The sequence below is a fragment of the Brachyistius frenatus genome, unplaced genomic scaffold (assembly GCF_029030835.1).
Source record: "Brachyistius frenatus isolate BFR_SWC_R1_liver_20210118 unplaced genomic scaffold, ASM2903083v1 Contig_306, whole genome shotgun sequence".
Taxonomy (NCBI): domain Eukaryota; kingdom Metazoa; phylum Chordata; class Actinopteri; family Embiotocidae; genus Brachyistius; species Brachyistius frenatus.
This window is the reverse complement of record NW_027210905.1, coordinates 332501-349280: the sequence shown is the minus strand read 5'-3', so window position 1 is coordinate 349280 and position 16780 is coordinate 332501. Positions and strand designations below refer to the sequence as shown.

General features: G+C 42.5%; 2 protein-coding genes across 2 annotated transcripts in view; one reads left to right on the top strand and one right to left on the bottom strand.

The window, feature by feature from the left end:
* The first annotated feature begins 4174 nt into the window (after nucleotides 1-4174).
* On the top strand, nucleotides 4175-13315 carry cyp7b1 (cytochrome P450, family 7, subfamily B, polypeptide 1). The gene is made up of 6 exons (XM_069722824.1): nucleotides 4175-4301; nucleotides 7743-7879; nucleotides 8805-9410; nucleotides 9655-9861; nucleotides 10008-10186; nucleotides 11683-13315. Exons 1-6 carry the CDS (start codon nucleotides 4231-4233, stop codon nucleotides 11974-11976), a joined length of 1494 nt encoding a protein of 497 aa, XP_069578925.1. The 5' UTR covers nucleotides 4175-4230; the 3' UTR covers nucleotides 11977-13315.
* Nucleotides 13316-15423: 2108 nt separating this feature from the next.
* LOC138635397 (erythroferrone) overlaps nucleotides 15424-16780 on the bottom strand; it is an 8225-nt gene continuing 6868 nt past the window's right edge. Inside the window, exons 7-8 of the mRNA XM_069722826.1 lie at nucleotides 16636-16714; nucleotides 15424-16110 (exon numbers count right to left, since the gene is read on the bottom strand). Coding sequence (XP_069578927.1) covers nucleotides 16012-16110; nucleotides 16636-16714 — 178 coding nt within the window. The 3' untranslated portion in view covers nucleotides 15424-16011. The remainder of the gene's footprint in view (nucleotides 16111-16635; nucleotides 16715-16780) is intronic.

Genomic DNA, 16780 nt, shown 5'->3' with positions numbered 1-16780 from the left:
AAGTTGTCGTGACGCCGACATGAGAGAGCAAATAAGAGTCTGCACGCTGCTGCTTCTTAGTGTGATGACCTCAGGTCAGAAATGTTTCCGCCTCATCAGAAATAAAGAACCGTGTTTTAAAACCAGCTATTCAGGAAAGCAAGCAGATAAACAGGAGGACGGCCGCAAAACAAAAAGCATCTCAGCTGTTTCTCGGCGGCGCACGTTTGTTTACTTTAGATCTAAACTGCGCGCAGTCGTCCGGTCCTCGTTGGACCTCTCACGGCGTTTCTCTGGTTAGCAGGGGGCCCGTCGGCTCGCGACCCGGGTTCGGAGTCAGAGCGGTGGATAATACCCGGCAGCAGGTTTTGTCCTCCGGCGGCTGCGGCGACCTGTTTGCTGACTGAGGCCTCTGTGAGGCCAGCGCGCGTCGGCTGTGACTCCTCCGCTGAACTCCACACACAAGGTTTGTTGTTGTTGTGGGAGACTGAAAAGGCTTCGAGCCGCTCCTTTTATTTCAGACAGAAGACGAGTTGATCTCGGCAGAGAAAAGCCGTTGTGTCGTTGACGCATGAATGTGGCTCGTCACAGAGGTTACTGCAGTTCATTCAGGGGGGGTGGGGTGGGGGGTGGGGAACGAGGAGGCTGGAAACACTTCGTCCGGCTCTGGGGGGAAAAAAAAAAAACAACAGAAGAAATGCTGCGAAGAAGTGGACGTTGAAGCACAGAGCGCGACGTAAATTGTCCGTAAAGGAAACTGTGAACGGAAAGCGGCAATTTTAAGCTGCCCTTGTTATGAAAAAAAAAAAGTGCATGAAACTCCGTGATTATTTTCTAGATTGATGTTTAAAGTGAGATGGAGACGCATCATAGACTGTATAGTAAAAATGGACGCAGTCTTCACCTCTGAAAAGTGAAGCCAATGGAGAAGTGCCTTAAAGTGCAATACCACCGAGGGCCACTAGGGGGCTGGCTCACATACACTCCCGTTCAAAAAGCATCAACTTCTCTCATGAAATACAAAGTCAGTGAATGTTCTCCATGAGTCGTTATGGTGTCATGAGTTAACTTCCCTCTTTCAGATCAGTGTTCTGGTGCTCCTTCTGAAAATTAATCCATCATTAATTAGATATTAAACCTCAAACTGAAGCTGTCGGTTCAAATACGGTCGCTTCTGGCTCCAAAAATAACCCCAAAATGTTAGACTGGAGGCCTCAAAACTGCAGTTCATTGACCAGTTGTTGAGCTGCATGGTAACCTGGAAAAAATGTGAGGCGGAATTCAAGTTGAATGACTTTTATTTATGTGGAAACAATAAACCAACAAACGGGGTCAGAACAGCATGTTGGGGTGAAGATTTAACCAAAAAGACGTCAGAAAAGGATGCCAAAACAAACAGGAGACCAGGAAGCCCTCAGAAACACAGCGGACAGGTTTTCACCACTTAAATTAGAAACTCCAGAAGTAAAGCTGCTCTCTGAGAACAAAGTACTCTATTAGGATAATAAGGTGCGATAAGATCCTCACCATGAGATGAAGGTTTTTTTATGTAACGAGAAATTTAATTGATGATTTTTAGCATTAAGCCGATGAAGAGAAGCTAAAACAGGAAACGCGTCTCTTGATGACATACTTTCTCTGCAGCATTTCAGATCAGCTGCAGTCTTTTACATGAAATCTGTTGTTTCCAGAGAAAAGTGACTTTGTAAAAGAAAAAAAAACCCAAACTGAATCACTAAAGATTTCAAAACCACAAAATGACATCAAACGATTTCCCAATTCAGGGAAAAGAAAAGAAAAGAAAAAAACAGCACAGAAAACTGCAGTTTTCCTTTTGAAGTCACAAAAAAAAGAGGCGAATTCGTGCTCCTTTTACAACGAGCAGGTTTACGGGAACTGTGTCAGGTTCTGATTAAAACCAGAACTGCCCTTCAGAGGCTGCTGTTCTCATGCTGTGACTCACGTCCGATCATGTTCAGACTCTCTGTGAGGCTGCTGTTATCACACCCTGTTGCTCAATTGGAGAGCTGGAGTCAGCTAAGTGTTTCCATGGTGACGCAACGACCCGAAACAAGTGCGGGCAGAAAACGATGTTTCCGCTCGGGGAGAATTTCACCGCTGATTAAGAAATAAAAGAACAACTCGGCCTTTTTGAGGTGCTTCGCTTCGTCCTGCCGCTCCATTTATCCGAGTTTTGTTTTACAGACTCTGAAACATTTGGCTGATTTTTTAATTTTTTTTATAAAGCTCTAAATGGTGATTGGGGGGAGGTCAAAGGTTAAATCTGTTCGACACCCAATTGGGCGGCACGGTGGTGCAGTGGTTAGCATTGTGGCCTCACAGCAAAAAGGTTCAGGGTTCGAATCCGGTCCTGGGCCTTTCTGTGCGGAGTTTGCATGTTCTCCCTGTGCCTACGTGGGTTCTCTCCGGGTTCTCCGGCTTCCTCCCAACACCCAAAAAAAACATGCACTTCAGGTTAGTTGGCGCCGCGGTCGTGGCAGCCTGTTGCAGCAGCTCCCCCTCGGGATGCTGCTGTCGCAAAAGAATTTCCCCTCGGGGATTAATAGAGTAGAATAGAAAGCAAGAAGATGCAGACGCGATAACGATCAATAATCTGATACCGACAAGTGTTTGTCTGCAGTATTTTATTTGGATACTTTCACTACGTTTCGCTGATAATACTTGAGTGCTTTTTTTTTAGGATATGTATCTGACCGTTTCATTTGTCGGGGACTATTATCAGCGGCGGATTAATTTACATTTGATGCTGTAAATGAAGAGATTAATTTGGAGGGTTTTGATGACCGTAGCTCTGCAGATGAAGATTAAACTGAAACTGAGGAAGAGGAGGATGTTTTTGTTTTCATGCTGTTAAACATCCAGAACATTTATAAAACCAACCAGAACTAACTTTCCACAGATGGTGGCGTACCACAAGGTTGTCTATCAGGACATCTGCTTCTTTTTATTTTGAAGTTTAAAATAAATAATGAAAATTGGAGGGGAAAAAAACAGAATTAAATATTTGATATACTATTTAAAAAGAAAATTCTAAAATTAAACTAATAAAACGAACATAAATGTTTAAAAATAGACAGAAGCTGTGGATCAATAATTGTATGAACATCTCTGAATAAAATCGTTCATCCGGCTCTGATTTTTGATCATATTTTACTGATGAGTCACATGTTCGTGTCATTGCGGGACAGCGCGTGTCTGGACCAAGAGGAGGCACGAAGAATGATGGCACCGGAAGTTATGATTATTGGCCTTCAAAATAAAGGCTCGGAGTTACAATTTTTGTTATCTAATCCCATTTTAATCAATAACAACAAGTTGGCCGTATAAATTACCGCTTTGAAGGATTAACACGTTTGTTTCAATTATTTGTCAGCATTTGAAAATATGTTCACGTTCACTGGTTTTACCAGATTATATCATACTTCATTTTAATTTGGCTATAGGCCTTAATTTTATTTGTGTTATTATTATTTCAATTTGTTTTTGACTGTTATTTGCTGCTCTTATTCTTGTGTGTCGTTTCCTTACTCTTGTTTATTCGAACTTTAATTCTGTTTTAATTACTTTTTTTTTTTTCAATATCTTGAAATGTTTGTGTCTGATGGTTTAGATTCTGTTTTTAAGTTGTACAGCACTTTGTTCACCTTTTTTTGGATACAAATCCAGCTGCGTTTAATCAGATTAAATCAGAAGAACTTTCTTGTTTATATTAATTTAACTAATTAAATAACATTCTCTATTTCTTTTTTTTTTTTTTTTGCGCTCATCTATAATTTGATCTCTTCAAATATTTAATTTTATGCTGATTTCAGGGCAACAATACATTTCTGCTGCTCGAATGATTGGAAGAAATGTAGGCGAAGAACTTTGTGTGTGCTTGATTCAAGTTTACTCATTAATCTTTTCATCTGTGACTGACCTCGAATCATCAATACACAAATCTGTCAGGATTTATTATTACGCGTTTTTAAAAAATATATAATCACAAAGAAATCTGCAGTAAAACCTGTTTCCAACCAGGTTTTGCTCAGGGATTTTATTTTGAAGGTCGTGGCCGGAAGCAGTAAGTGTGTGTGTGTGTGTGTGTGTGTGTGTGTGTGTGTGTGTGTGTGTGTGTTAACAGTGTGTGTGTGTGTGTGTGTGTGTGTGTGTGTGTGTGTGTGTGTGTGTGTGAGCGTGAGCGTGACAGTGTTTCTGGTTGTGTCGGAGGCTCCGGACAGAAGCAGGATAATGTCTCCGCTGCTGCTCCTCCTGCTCGGCCTGCTCGCTCTGCTCCTCTGCGTCCTCCGCCGAAGGAAGAGGTCAGTCCACCCGCTTCACTCTGGCACCGTTTGGGTCTCTGTGACTCGGTCCGGTTCGGTTCCGTGACACCGAGTTCATCCTTGTTTGTGTCAGTGTGTTTCTCCGCCGCACTGATGGCGAAGAAAATAGTCCGTTAACGAGAAAAAGTTTCAGAACTTAAATAACTTTTACCGATTGAATTGAATTTCTTCAGTTCTGTATTGAGTCCTGATCCCGAGTTGTGATCTTTAATGTGAGACTGTTCATTGTTATAAATTATAATTTCCTTTCTTTATCCGTCAGTGACACGGATTACTGGCTGATTATCGATTATTTTTTTTAATATATTTTTTTTTTAATTTGTTGGTTATTTGTCCACGAATTGATTCGTTGAGTTGTTTGGACTGTTAAAAGTGAAATCATTTTTAATCTCCACAGGTCTTGTTCAGGTTGCAGTGCAACAAAGAAAAGAAAAATGTGGTCACGAAAATTCCACCAAAAAAATTCACAATATTTGCTTGAAAATGTACTTAATCTTTATTTCTGATCAATTAAATCAATTAGCTGATCATTTAAACTTGAGTCTCCTCCCATTGTTTTCTGTCTGAGTGAAGTTTTCAGGCAGCAGCAGGTCAAAGGTGAACTTTCACCCGTTTAAAGGTGCAGCTCTGCAGACATGTGTGAAGGTTTTAGTGCTTTTCTGTCCTGTTAACCATCCTCTGACCCAATGAGGGGCCCCGAGCCACAGATTGAAGACCACTGGGCTAACCTGTGAATCATTTCTGTCAGAATAAGTTCTGTTATCTGCTCATGTTATTGTTGCATATTTGGGTTTTTTCCACTGGTAATGTTTACCAGCTGCTCATCAGGCTCTTGCATCTAACCCCCCCCCCTCTCCACCCCCACCCCCCGCAACACCCCCCCCCCCCAAAAAAAAAAAAAAAAAAATAAGGACATAAGTAGGACATCAAGCTGAAGAATAAACAAACAGGATATTCTGGCAGACGAATACCGAAGTTTACTTTACAGTCATCCGGTCTGGGACATAATGAATAAGAAACAAGAGGGGAGAACCCAATCAGCACAGTAGCTGACGATGAGGGTGATAGGAGCTTCATCGAGACGTCCACCGGGACACAAGCAGCAGAATCGGGTTCACATCAGTCCGCCCTGAGTGAACTCCGTCCCGTGTGTGTGTGTTTTAAAAGAAGAAGTAGGTCAGATGGAGGACGTTCCTCTTCGTCCTCGGACAACACCAGACCACCGGCTCTCAGGAGGAAGCGGCCGTTTGATAATCACATTCCTCTGACACAAAGCACAAAGAGTGGAGGCAGCGGCGAGCTGCTGGTGCGGCTCCATCACGGGAAATATCCTCCCTTCCAAAAAAAAAAACCCCAAAAAAACCTCAACTCTGATTTAACTGCGTGCTGAAAATCTGAAGGGACTGAAGCTGGAAACTGTAACTCGTCCTCAATCAAAATGTGTCGCTCGATCGGTGGTCGGTGAACTCAGCCAGCAACTCCCCCACGCCGGAGTCGCTCCACTTCCAACAACCGCAGCAGAAAAATTGAGCTTCCCACTAAACCATCAGCAGGAACACATTTCACTGTCTCTGGACTCGTTTTGTGTCTCGAGTTCAGTTTTTATGTCCTTGTTGTTGTTTTGTGTCTTTGTGGTTGTTGTTTTGGTTTGTAGTTTTGTTTCCTTATTTATGGTCGTTTCTTTTTATTTGTAGTTGGTTTTTTTGGGGGCGGGGGGGGGGTTGTTGTTGTTGTTTTGCATCAATTCAAGGTCGTTTTGTGTCTCTTTTTAGTTGTTTTTGAGCTCAAATACTGTTAACTCTGGAAAACAGCTGCTCTGTTCAAAGGTAAAAACATACAAACACTACCAGCTGCTCTTAATATCTGAGAAATATGTTGCATCACCTCACTGTGAACACACTCTGGGGCGTTTTCTGCCTTCCTGCAGCTATAACTTAGTTCAAACTCAAGCCTTCATAAAACCAAGGCAGGTGGTTTAGGCAACATGATTGCATTATAAGCTTCATTAAGTCCTGTTCAGACACGAACTCTCAAACGTTTTGGTGCTTCATCTGCATGTTAAAGTGGAGGACACTTCGATAAAAGGCTTAAAGAGAGAAAAGTGTCTCTCGGTGTTCCTACTTTATTAAACTGATATTATCCATTAGAGATAGTGGTGTTAGCAGGTGGATTAAGACGCAGGTTTATCATCTCATCTGTAGGCTCTTAGGACTTTCTGTGAAGTCTGATTTACCGCAGAAAACGAAGAGAATACTTACTTATCCTCCGAGTGATTTTCATCGGAAGGGAGTTGGTCTGTTTTGACTTCCTGTGGAGAAAGCGGCGACGTCCTGCTCACCGCCTCAGTTTCATTAAACCGACGATGAGCTCAGGTGGAGACTCGTCTTGACCTGTGTTTTATTTATTTTTTTCTTAAATCTGACCAGAGGTTTGAACCTTTTAGGTGAATCCTCTTTACGTCTTGTCTTTTGCATCGTAAAGGTCGTTTTTTTTGTTTTTCCTCCAAATATCCCGGAACCTTGTGTGACCTTTTGTGTTTTCTCCGTTTAAAAAAGAGAGGCAAGTCGTTGAATATTTTGGGCTTTGTGTTCAACACCGTTCTGTCGGTATTGGTGTAAAACCTCTCAAATAAAAGTGCAAACTCGGCTCTTTAATGTCCTTCTGTGACTCTATATTTCGCACTGAATGTGCTGAAGCTCAGAGGCCAAATAAGAACTGTGGGTTTATTCGTCGTCTTGGAGACCATTCAGTCAGTCTCGGTGTCTTCTGTCTCTTCATGTCATCCAGTCTAAACATCGGACACAATCTGACGCCTCATGATGATGGTGGAGAAAAAAAAAGTTTGTGTTAAGCATTGTGGTGATTTGAAAAGGTGAGCTCTTCGCAGAAAGTTGTGTTCAATCGTCACCAAAGTGGTTTCTTGGTTTTAAAGATGTGTTGCAGGATTCAGAATCTGTAAACAACAGTCTTGAGTATTTTTTCTTTTTTTAAAACAATCAAAGACCAAATAGTGATTCTCAGAGCAGCAGGTGCATCATGAGGACGACAGAAAACAGAAGAATGAAGCTCATTGTGTCGAGAACACAAAGTGCACAGTTGTGTTCTTCTGAAAGGAGGTTTGGTCTGTTCACCTCTCAGTTTTCAGGTCAGCGAGGAGGAGGAGGAGGAGGAGGAGGAGGAGAAGGGAGTGTCAAGTATTTGATATCACATCATGATTAAATTTGCTCAGCTTTCACAACCTGTCAGATTGGGAGCACCTGAGGTCCAAAGTCCTTGACGTGATTCATTAACTCTGTGGGAAAGTTTACTCAATAAGTCAGGTTAAAAAAAACAAACAAAAAAAACTGTTCCAGGCCTGAAAAATTTCCGACATGTATAAAGAATCATATGAAATGAATTTCTCTTGTGTCACTCTTTCAGACGAGACAGCGAGCCTCCTTTAATAAAAGGCTGGATTCCCTTCTTGGGAAAGGCTCTGGAGTTTGGAAAAGATGCCCATAAATTTCTCGAAGAGCACAAGGAGAAGTTCGGAGATGTGTTCACTGTCCAGATAGCAGGTTGGTGTTTTGAAACCGTCTGATAAAAGAGCAGTCAAAGGTTTCCGTTAGTTCACCCATTAAAAATACAACACAGCTTTCTAAAAACACAAGAAATACAAACCAAACAAAGTAAAAGCACAGAAAGATAATTAAAAAGTTTCTGTCTGCATATTTGAATGTTAAATGGTTTTAATCTGGTCCGAATATATGTAAAGTCTCTCAAACTATGTAAATTAAATTCAGTGTGATGTTCGTATTCAACTTTTAATTCTTTTTTTTTTTTCTTCTTTGGAGCTGCATTTCATCAACTCAGAGTGAAACTCAGTCTGAGTGAAATAAGTAAACACAGGCATGAAGCCAACCGACAGTGTAAGCAGAGCAGCAACCAGTGAGCTTGATAATATCATCTTGTTGTCTCTGGGCCCCGTTTTTAACCTAAAATTATTCATATTTATTGAAAACGTCCCGTTAACAGCAGCTGAATTATCTGTGAGCAGCGCCTGTCTGCAGTGGATCGTGGAAGTAGAGACCACTTTCACTGGATCGCTGTGATACTGAAGGAAACCTAAAAACCTCAAGATTCTCAAGCAGCTTCTGAATGGTCTTATTTTTCACTGGTTTCTTTATGGGGGTTTTGTTGTGTTTTTCATCAGGTTTAACGTCAAGCCCTCCCTCCCCCATCTTATAATGTTGGGGTTTAAGTTTTAAAATAAACTAAAGTCTCAGTTTAGGTTTGGGTTAGAGAGCGAAAACACCCTGCAGCTCCATGTTTAGGCCTCTGATGCTGGTAACTTTAAATTTTAAATTAAAATGAAGTTATTAACTCCAAAATATGTAGCGGAAATGTTTACATCAAAACACTGAATTTAATTCATCCACCTGAACAGACTGTGACGATGTTTGTGTTTCCTTTTCATAAAAGTATTTGTTGTTGCACCTGCAGGTAAATACATGACCTTCATCATGAACCCGTTACTCTACCCGAACATCATCAAACAAGGCCGGCAGCTCGACTTCCATGAGTTCGCCAACAGGGCGGCGCCCTTCACCTTCGGCTACCCGCCCGTCATCGGCGGGAAGTTCCCCGGCCTGCACGAGCAGATCCGCCGCTCCTTCCACCTCCTGCAGGGCAAAGGCCTCACGTCGCTGACGGAGAGCATGATGGGTAACCTGATGCTGGTGTTTCGTCAGGACCACCTGGGGGAGGAGGAGGAGGACGGCTGGAGGAGCGGCAGCATGTACGAGTTCTGCTACTCGGTCATGTTCGAGGCCACCTTCCTCACCATGTACGGCAGGCCGGGGGCCTCCCGCCGCCACAGCGGGATGGGCGTGCTGAGGGACGACTTCATCAAGTTCGACACCATGTTTCCGCTGCTCATCGCCGAGATCCCCATCTGGCTGCTGGGGAGGACCAAGGCGATCCGCGAGAAGCTGATCGACCACTTCCTGCCGCACCGGATGTCGTTTTGGTCCAACATGTCGCAGTTCATCAGGAGACGATCGGAGGTGTTCGATCAGTACGACATGCTGAGGGACGTCGACAAAGCAGGTAGACGAGAGCTCTTTGGTTCGGGGGAAGGTCAGATGAGGGTCAGATGAAGGTCAGATGAGGGTCAGATGAAGGTCAGATGAGGGTCAGATGAAGGTCAGATGAGGGTCAGATGAAGGTCAGATGAGGGTCAGATGAAGGTCAGATGAAGGTCAGATGAGGGTGTGAGGGTTTGGCGAGGTCTGGGTCAGATGTGGGTGAGGTTCGGGTGAGTTCTGACTCCCTGTCTCCTTCCGACTCTCAGCCCACCACTTCGCCATCTTGTGGGCGTCCGTGGCCAACACGGTCCCGGCCACCTTCTGGGCCATGTACTACCTGGTGAGTCACCCCGCCGCCCTGCACGCAGTCCGGCAGGAGATCCAGGACGTCCTGAGAGACGACGCGGTCGAGTTCAGAAGCGACAAAGACTTGACGCTCAGCAGGGAGCAGCTGGACAAGCTCCTCCGTCTGGGTACGTGCACACACACGCACACACACACACACACACACACACACACACACACACACACACACACACACACACACACGGTCAGTCGTGTCTTAGTGATGTGACTCCGCCCACCTGCCTGACGAATGACGACCTCACTTCCTCCTCAGACAGCGCCATCAGCGAGAGCCTCCGTCTGTCTTCGGCCTCCATGAACATCCGGGTGGTTCAGGAGGACTTCACTCTGCAGCTGGACGCCCAGCGCTCGATGGCCACCAGGAAAGGTGACATCATCGCCATGTACCCTCAGAGCATGCACCTGGACCCCGAGATCTACGAGGAACCGCAGGTACCACGTCCCATCAACACCTAATCAATCAATCAATCAATCAATCAATCAATCAAACGCTCTTATCTGTTCTGACCTCAAATCTACCCAACAAACTCTTTTAAAGGACCAGTCCGTAGGATTCGGGAGGCTCCATTGATCCGGATGTTTTCGTTCCCTTTAAAAAAAAAAAATTTTTAAAAAAGAGGCACTTCATCTCTACATGGGGATCTGGTCCTCTTCCAGGGAGCCGCCATGTTTCCACAGTAGCCCAGGAAAGACAAATCAAACACTAGAGAGGGACTTTCAAAGTGGTTGCAATCTGAAATGTCACCACTAGATGCCACTAAATCCTACAGACTGCTCCTTTAATGGGACTGTATACATGACCGGACTGTAATATTTTAGGCGTTCTTAATGGATTATCTGGAGGGTTTTATGATTTTTTTAAACAGCAATAATCTTTTTAAAACTACCTGAATGCCATTTTTTTTTTTTTTATACCTTAAATATTTACATTTTTCTAATTGCGTTCAATAGCATTTGGTATTTAAATTTTTAGAGTTTTTTTTTTTTTTTTTGGCCCTAAAACTTCTTAAACCACAGAAAACCATTTAAAAACAGTGTTACAATCACATTTTAAGTTAACTTGCACCTTAATTGAGAAATGCAGCACTGTTTGGTCCTGAGATTTTCAGCGTCGTTTTCACTAACATTTTAACATTTTAATAAAAATATAATCATTGTAGAAAACCATTAAAAAGATCCCTGAATGTTTTGTAAACGGTGAATAAACAATGCAAAGTAAAGGAAAAAAATCAGGAAGTTTTCAAATTAAAAGTCAGTTGAATGACCTCTCGCTGCCAAACACTCTGATCTGGATGACATTTATATTAATTGATTGCTGTTTTTATTTTTGTCGTTGTTGTTGTTTCCTCTATAAAGTAGCCAATTTGAGGCCCACCGAGTCACTGCTAAACGCAATTGCATCTAAATCTTGTTTTATCAAGATTTTCTGATGCTAATTTAAAGTTTGTTGACTTGTATATTAAGTTGCGATCACGTTAGAAACACTGAAATGCGGTATTTAAAAAAAAAAAAAAATTATATATATATATAACGGTCACTTTCAGTACTGAATGAAAAATACCAGAAACTACAATAAAACACATTTTGTCTTCCAAACACTAATGAATAATAACAATCATCACAAATGAAATACATGTTTATGATTTTAGCCATAATCCCGAAGCCCTGTATTAAAGGAGCAGTCTGGCATTTTGAGAAAACGTTAACTTTAATATTATAGAGTTGATGAGACAACATTTTAAATGAAAAGGAAGACAGACTTTAAATCAAAGTTGGGGGGTGGGGAGGGATCAAGAGATTAAGGAAGCAATTTTACAAAAATTCAGGTTAATATGTGATAAAAGATGATTAAATTTGACGCGAGAGGACGCCACCGTCGGATTTCGCCGTGCAGATGTTTGCTGACGACTCTCTCTGTGTGCCGCCAGACGTTCCGCTTCGACCGCTACCTGCAGGACGGCGGACTGAAGACGGACTTCTACAAAGACGGCCAGAAGCTCAAGTATTACCTGATGCCGTTCGGCTCCGGCTCGTCCATGTGTCCCGGACGCCACTTCGCCGTCAACGAGATCAAACAGTTCGTGTGTCTGCTGCTGCTCTACTTCGACCTTCAGCTGGAGGACGGCCAGAGACGAGCCAAGCTGGACTCCAGCCGGGCCGGTCTGGGAGTCCTGCTGCCCGCCGCCGACGTCCGCTTCCGCTACAGACTTCGAAAGGTCTAACGTGTGCGTGCGTGTGTTGTGACCCCGACGCACAGCAGGTGAAGTCCAATCATCGAGTCTTACGGCGGCCGATAATGGAGGTTCTCTGGGTTTTAGGTGACGGTTGAAAAGACGATGTGAATATGCAGCTCCACTCAGCTTTAAGAAAAGAAACCGATAGAAACCAGGTGCTCAACACGAACGGCACCAATACAGTCGTCACCGCTATGAAAACGAAACACTTCCTGATTTTCAGCAGCTTCACGTAGCCCGACTAAACCCGACCGGGCGAAGCTTGATTCTACTAAACCGGACTCAAGTCGACCTGAGTCAATTTCAGGCGACTGGAATCCACACACACGAGCCCATAGATTTTTGTGCTGTGAAATTAAAAACACTCAGCCGGACTCGGCCTGATGTAAATGCAGCTCGACCCGACTAAATCTGACTGGACTCGACTCCGCACATACGAGTTGGTCGATTTTTTTTTTTTTTGTTCTGTTAATTTACGACACAAGTTGGCGCCACCGTAATCGTCACAAGTTTATGAGCAACGCGAGAACAGTAAACCGTGAAGGTGATAAAAGATAAATTGCTTTATTTCCGCTGACGTCAGCGCTTTTCTGGCATATTTAGCAGAGACTTAAGTTGTATTTGGCACCGAGTTGATTTGAGAAAGTAATCGCGACTTCGTAAAAAAAACAGCTAACTGAAATCGAACACTGAATCAAGGCACTAAACTGAACTTTAGCTTTAAAGGCACACGATGTTACACAAATATATTTTCATATTAATGCTGTTTGAATCGTTTGTTTAGTCTTAACATGTCAGTACTGCTTGTCCGTAATAAGGTTCGTGGAACAATCCGACATATTTAAAGACTTTAGCCGAGCTCAGCTCCATCGGAAAAAACAACAACAACTCCATCTTCCAGTAACTCCAAAGCGATATTTTTGCTGTTTAATGTAACACAAGACAGACTTTATCCGTCCTGGTTTTCGTAAGATAAAAACCCTTTGGAGTTATTGGAAAGTGGATGTACTCTGTTTTGATGGAGCTGTAAGCGAGCAGTTAACATCATCATTGGTCTAAAAGACAAATATTGATTTACTGTATGTTGTTTATTGAACATGTGAAAAACTGAGAAGCTTCAGCGCTAACATGCGGGATTGTTCCTTTGGTGCCACAAACAAACTGTTAAAATGTTGAGCAAAATCAAATGGCAGCTGTAAAAATATAAACTACAAAATTATGACGTACAGATGCTGAAAACGTAGATATGAGATTTATGTGATTTGTTTGCTGTGAACTACTTTCATGTCAGATTTCTGAATAATAAACACTAATTTTGTACTTTTAACTTCGACTTCGATTCTTCGTTCAGCCTGTAAGATAACTGAGCTCCAGTTTATTATATTTGAATCTGCAGACGGATACGAGCCCGAGCTATGACATGAAAACATAATCTAAAAAGCACTTTTTTACAGATATAAAAACACTTGTTTTGAGAGAATCTAAAATAATTCTGTGTCCTTCTTTTTTGTATATTTTGGATGCTTTTGGGCTCGACCTGCAATTTGTCTGTATAATTTTTTTTCACAAATATTAGAAACAAACATTAGAAACCAGAGAAGAAGCTAAAATGTATTGATACGCCACCGATATCCATAAATCATCCAGTGTATTGATTTTGCTTTTACAGTCATACGTCTGGATCAGTTTTGTTGCAGTACCTGTTTCCGCCATGAGTGGCAGCAGTGAGTCGACTGCTGCTGCGACCGGTGAGTGAAGAAGAAATTATGTTGGATTTACCTGCTTTGTAAAAACAAGCACCTGCACTACGTCGGATTAAGTTCATCCTGAGGTGGGTAGTCATGGAGATAAAACTACGTGTCAGTTTTATAGGAAATTATGTTAGAAAAACAGGAGGTCATTTAAAAAAAAAAAAAAAAACACTGGACTCCTACAATGTGGATGGAAAAATATTCAGTCTATTTAATGATGGAGATTTTTTTTTTTTTTTTAAGTTTCCCTAAATGAAAACACAAACAATTAAGTTATTTTAAATTGTTATAATACATTTCAACAGAAACAGTCTGTGAGCTTTTTTTGATTCTTGCAGTTCGGTTATTCGGCAAAAACAAAACTGCAGAAGTATCGACACCGTTTGTTCGTACAGATCAGTGACACTGAAACTATGATGGTCAATTCACCTGCTCTCGATATAACTGTGTTAACTTGCTTTTGTTTGCGTCCAGCTTGAAGTCCTGGTTCACCTGCAGACTCGTGTTTTCTTTCTGCACATTTTAAAAAACACGCGTCAGCTTTTTGTACGTCTGAGCTGCTGTTTATCTTGTTTTGGTGTAAAAAGTCTAGTTGGACTGTTGCTTTACAATTTTACAGTCTACAAGTCTGCTCACATGGTGTGTGGTTTATCCTGTGTGTGTGTGTGTGTGTGTGTGGGGGGGGGGGGGGGTGCTGCTGTCAGCAGGGCCGTCATGCAGCCCTCGTTATTCTGTCGACACACCTCATACGGTAACTCAGAGTGTGTGTGTGTGTGTGTGTGTGTGTGTGTGTGTGTGTGTGTGTCTGTCTTCATGGCCCGGTGCCAAGCATAAGGCGCCACTTTATGATGATCTCACCTTCGAGCCTCCTCCAAACACAGCGTGTTTTCAGCTCTGTGTGTGTGTGTGTGTGTGTGTGTGTGTGTGTGTGTGTGTGTGTGTGTGTGTGTGTGTGTGTGTGCGCTCAGTGTTTCTGAAAGACCAGTTGTCTAAAAGAGAAAGTGTGTTTATAATGGAGCTAAATATTATGTGCAGCTTTAAATGGACAGTTTGTCTGCTGTTTGTTGAATTGATTCGTGTTAGCAGCAGCTGGCATCGGTTAGCTGCGGTCGGTGTTGGAGATATTTGGGCTATTTCAGCAGTAACTTTACGCAGCATCTACTGAACATTGAGGTTGTTGCTTTGATATCTGTCCGAACTTGTTAAACTAAACCAACTGACTACAAGTTTGAACTGCTGAAGAGTTCGTAACTTAACAAGACACAACATGTAAAACAGTTAGCCTTGTCGCAGTTTTACTTCACGCCAAGCCAAACTCGAGTTTGGTATTTTGACTGTGGCCGACTTGGTTTTTCGGAGCCAGAAATGACCGTATTTGGACGGGCTGGGGAGGAGCGAGGGAGGAGGGGGATCTGACACCACAGGCATGTCAATCAAACATGAAACATAGCAAAACAGCTTTCTTAGAGGCCTAACATTTGCTGACTTTGTATTTTATGAGTTGAAATGCTTTTTGAATGGGAGTCTATTTTGGATTTTTTTTTTTTTTTTTAAAGCCAGCCCCTGGTGGCCCTCAGTGGTACTGCACTTTAATGCAAGTCAGCTTTGGCTTCACTTTTCAAGTGTCGACGTCCATTTTCTCACGCAGTCTATAATGTGGGAAGATCAATAACAATAACTGACAGAGAGTAGAAAGTTTTTATTATGAGAAATATTAACAACTTGTTTAACACAACCAGAGAATAAATATTAATATTAAAGTAACATGACATCATCAAATCCGTCCGTACAGACAAAACTCTGAGTCTCCGTGTTCACAGGATCATGGTTTTATTTGTTGAAGCTTCTGTTCAGCTGATTTATTTTCAGCATCTTTAAGAAATGTCTTTCATTTCAGCTCTTAGTCTTTTTTTTTTGTCATTGATGATAATTCCTTTGATTCCTTTCGGAGCTGAATATCATCACGTCTTTGGCATGAAACAACTTAAATATAAAGGTTTATTAAAAAATAAATCACCATTGAATAAATCCAATGATCCCTTACAGCTGCAGTTCCTTTAATGTCCACTAGAGGACGCTCCAACACGTCCGATTGCATTAAAGTGAACAGGTTAAAAAAAAAAAAAAAACACCGAAAGGGAGTTCAGGTGCGAGTTTCATACGTCCGGCCTTTAAAACGTCTGCGACTCGGATGTTGTGAATCGTCGGAGTTCCTCGTAGAGAAATCTCAGCGTCCGAGTTTGGATGTTTGGTCTCCTGATGTGACCGTGAGTTAGATTCCCAGCAGGATCCCGGAGAACAGAGAGTCCTGCAGGATGCAAACGGCCGAGCCGGTGGCGTTATCCACGAACACCGACACGTACTCCCCGGCCTGCACACACACACACACACAAACACTATTATTATTATTATCATTATTATTATTAAATGTCCAAAGGTCTCAAATTGATCACTTAACGAAAAAGAAACAGTTTCTCCTGGTTTTATTCAAATCTGAATTTCTAAAGATCCTCTCTGCTTTGAGCAACAACTTCATTAAAACCGTCACGTGTTCTTAAAATAACCCGACGAACACGTCCCTTCTTCAACGGAGGAAGCAAAACAGCCATTTCGGTGTGAAGAAGATCAAAACGCGTTTCAGAGCGTCTGGCCTGTTTTTTATGGTTTTTAATTATTTTGTTTTATTTTTAAAAGTTCAGCGATTGCTGCCGTTGCACACCAACTCCAAGCCCGGCACAGACGTACGCCAGGAAGGTACGACCATCACGAACAAGTTTTACGAGTTACGTCTCACCATCCACACTTTTGAGTTAGTGTGTGTGTGTGTGTGTGTGTGTGTGTGTGTGTGTGTGTGTGTGTGTGTGTGTGTGTGTGTGTGTGTGTGTGTGTGTCCGACCTGCAGATAGAGCGTTCCTGTCAGTAAGATGCTGAATGTTCCTCCTGCAGCCGCCACGCCCATCACCGACTCCACGGAGCTAACACACACACACACACACACACACACACACACACACACACACACACACACACACACACACACA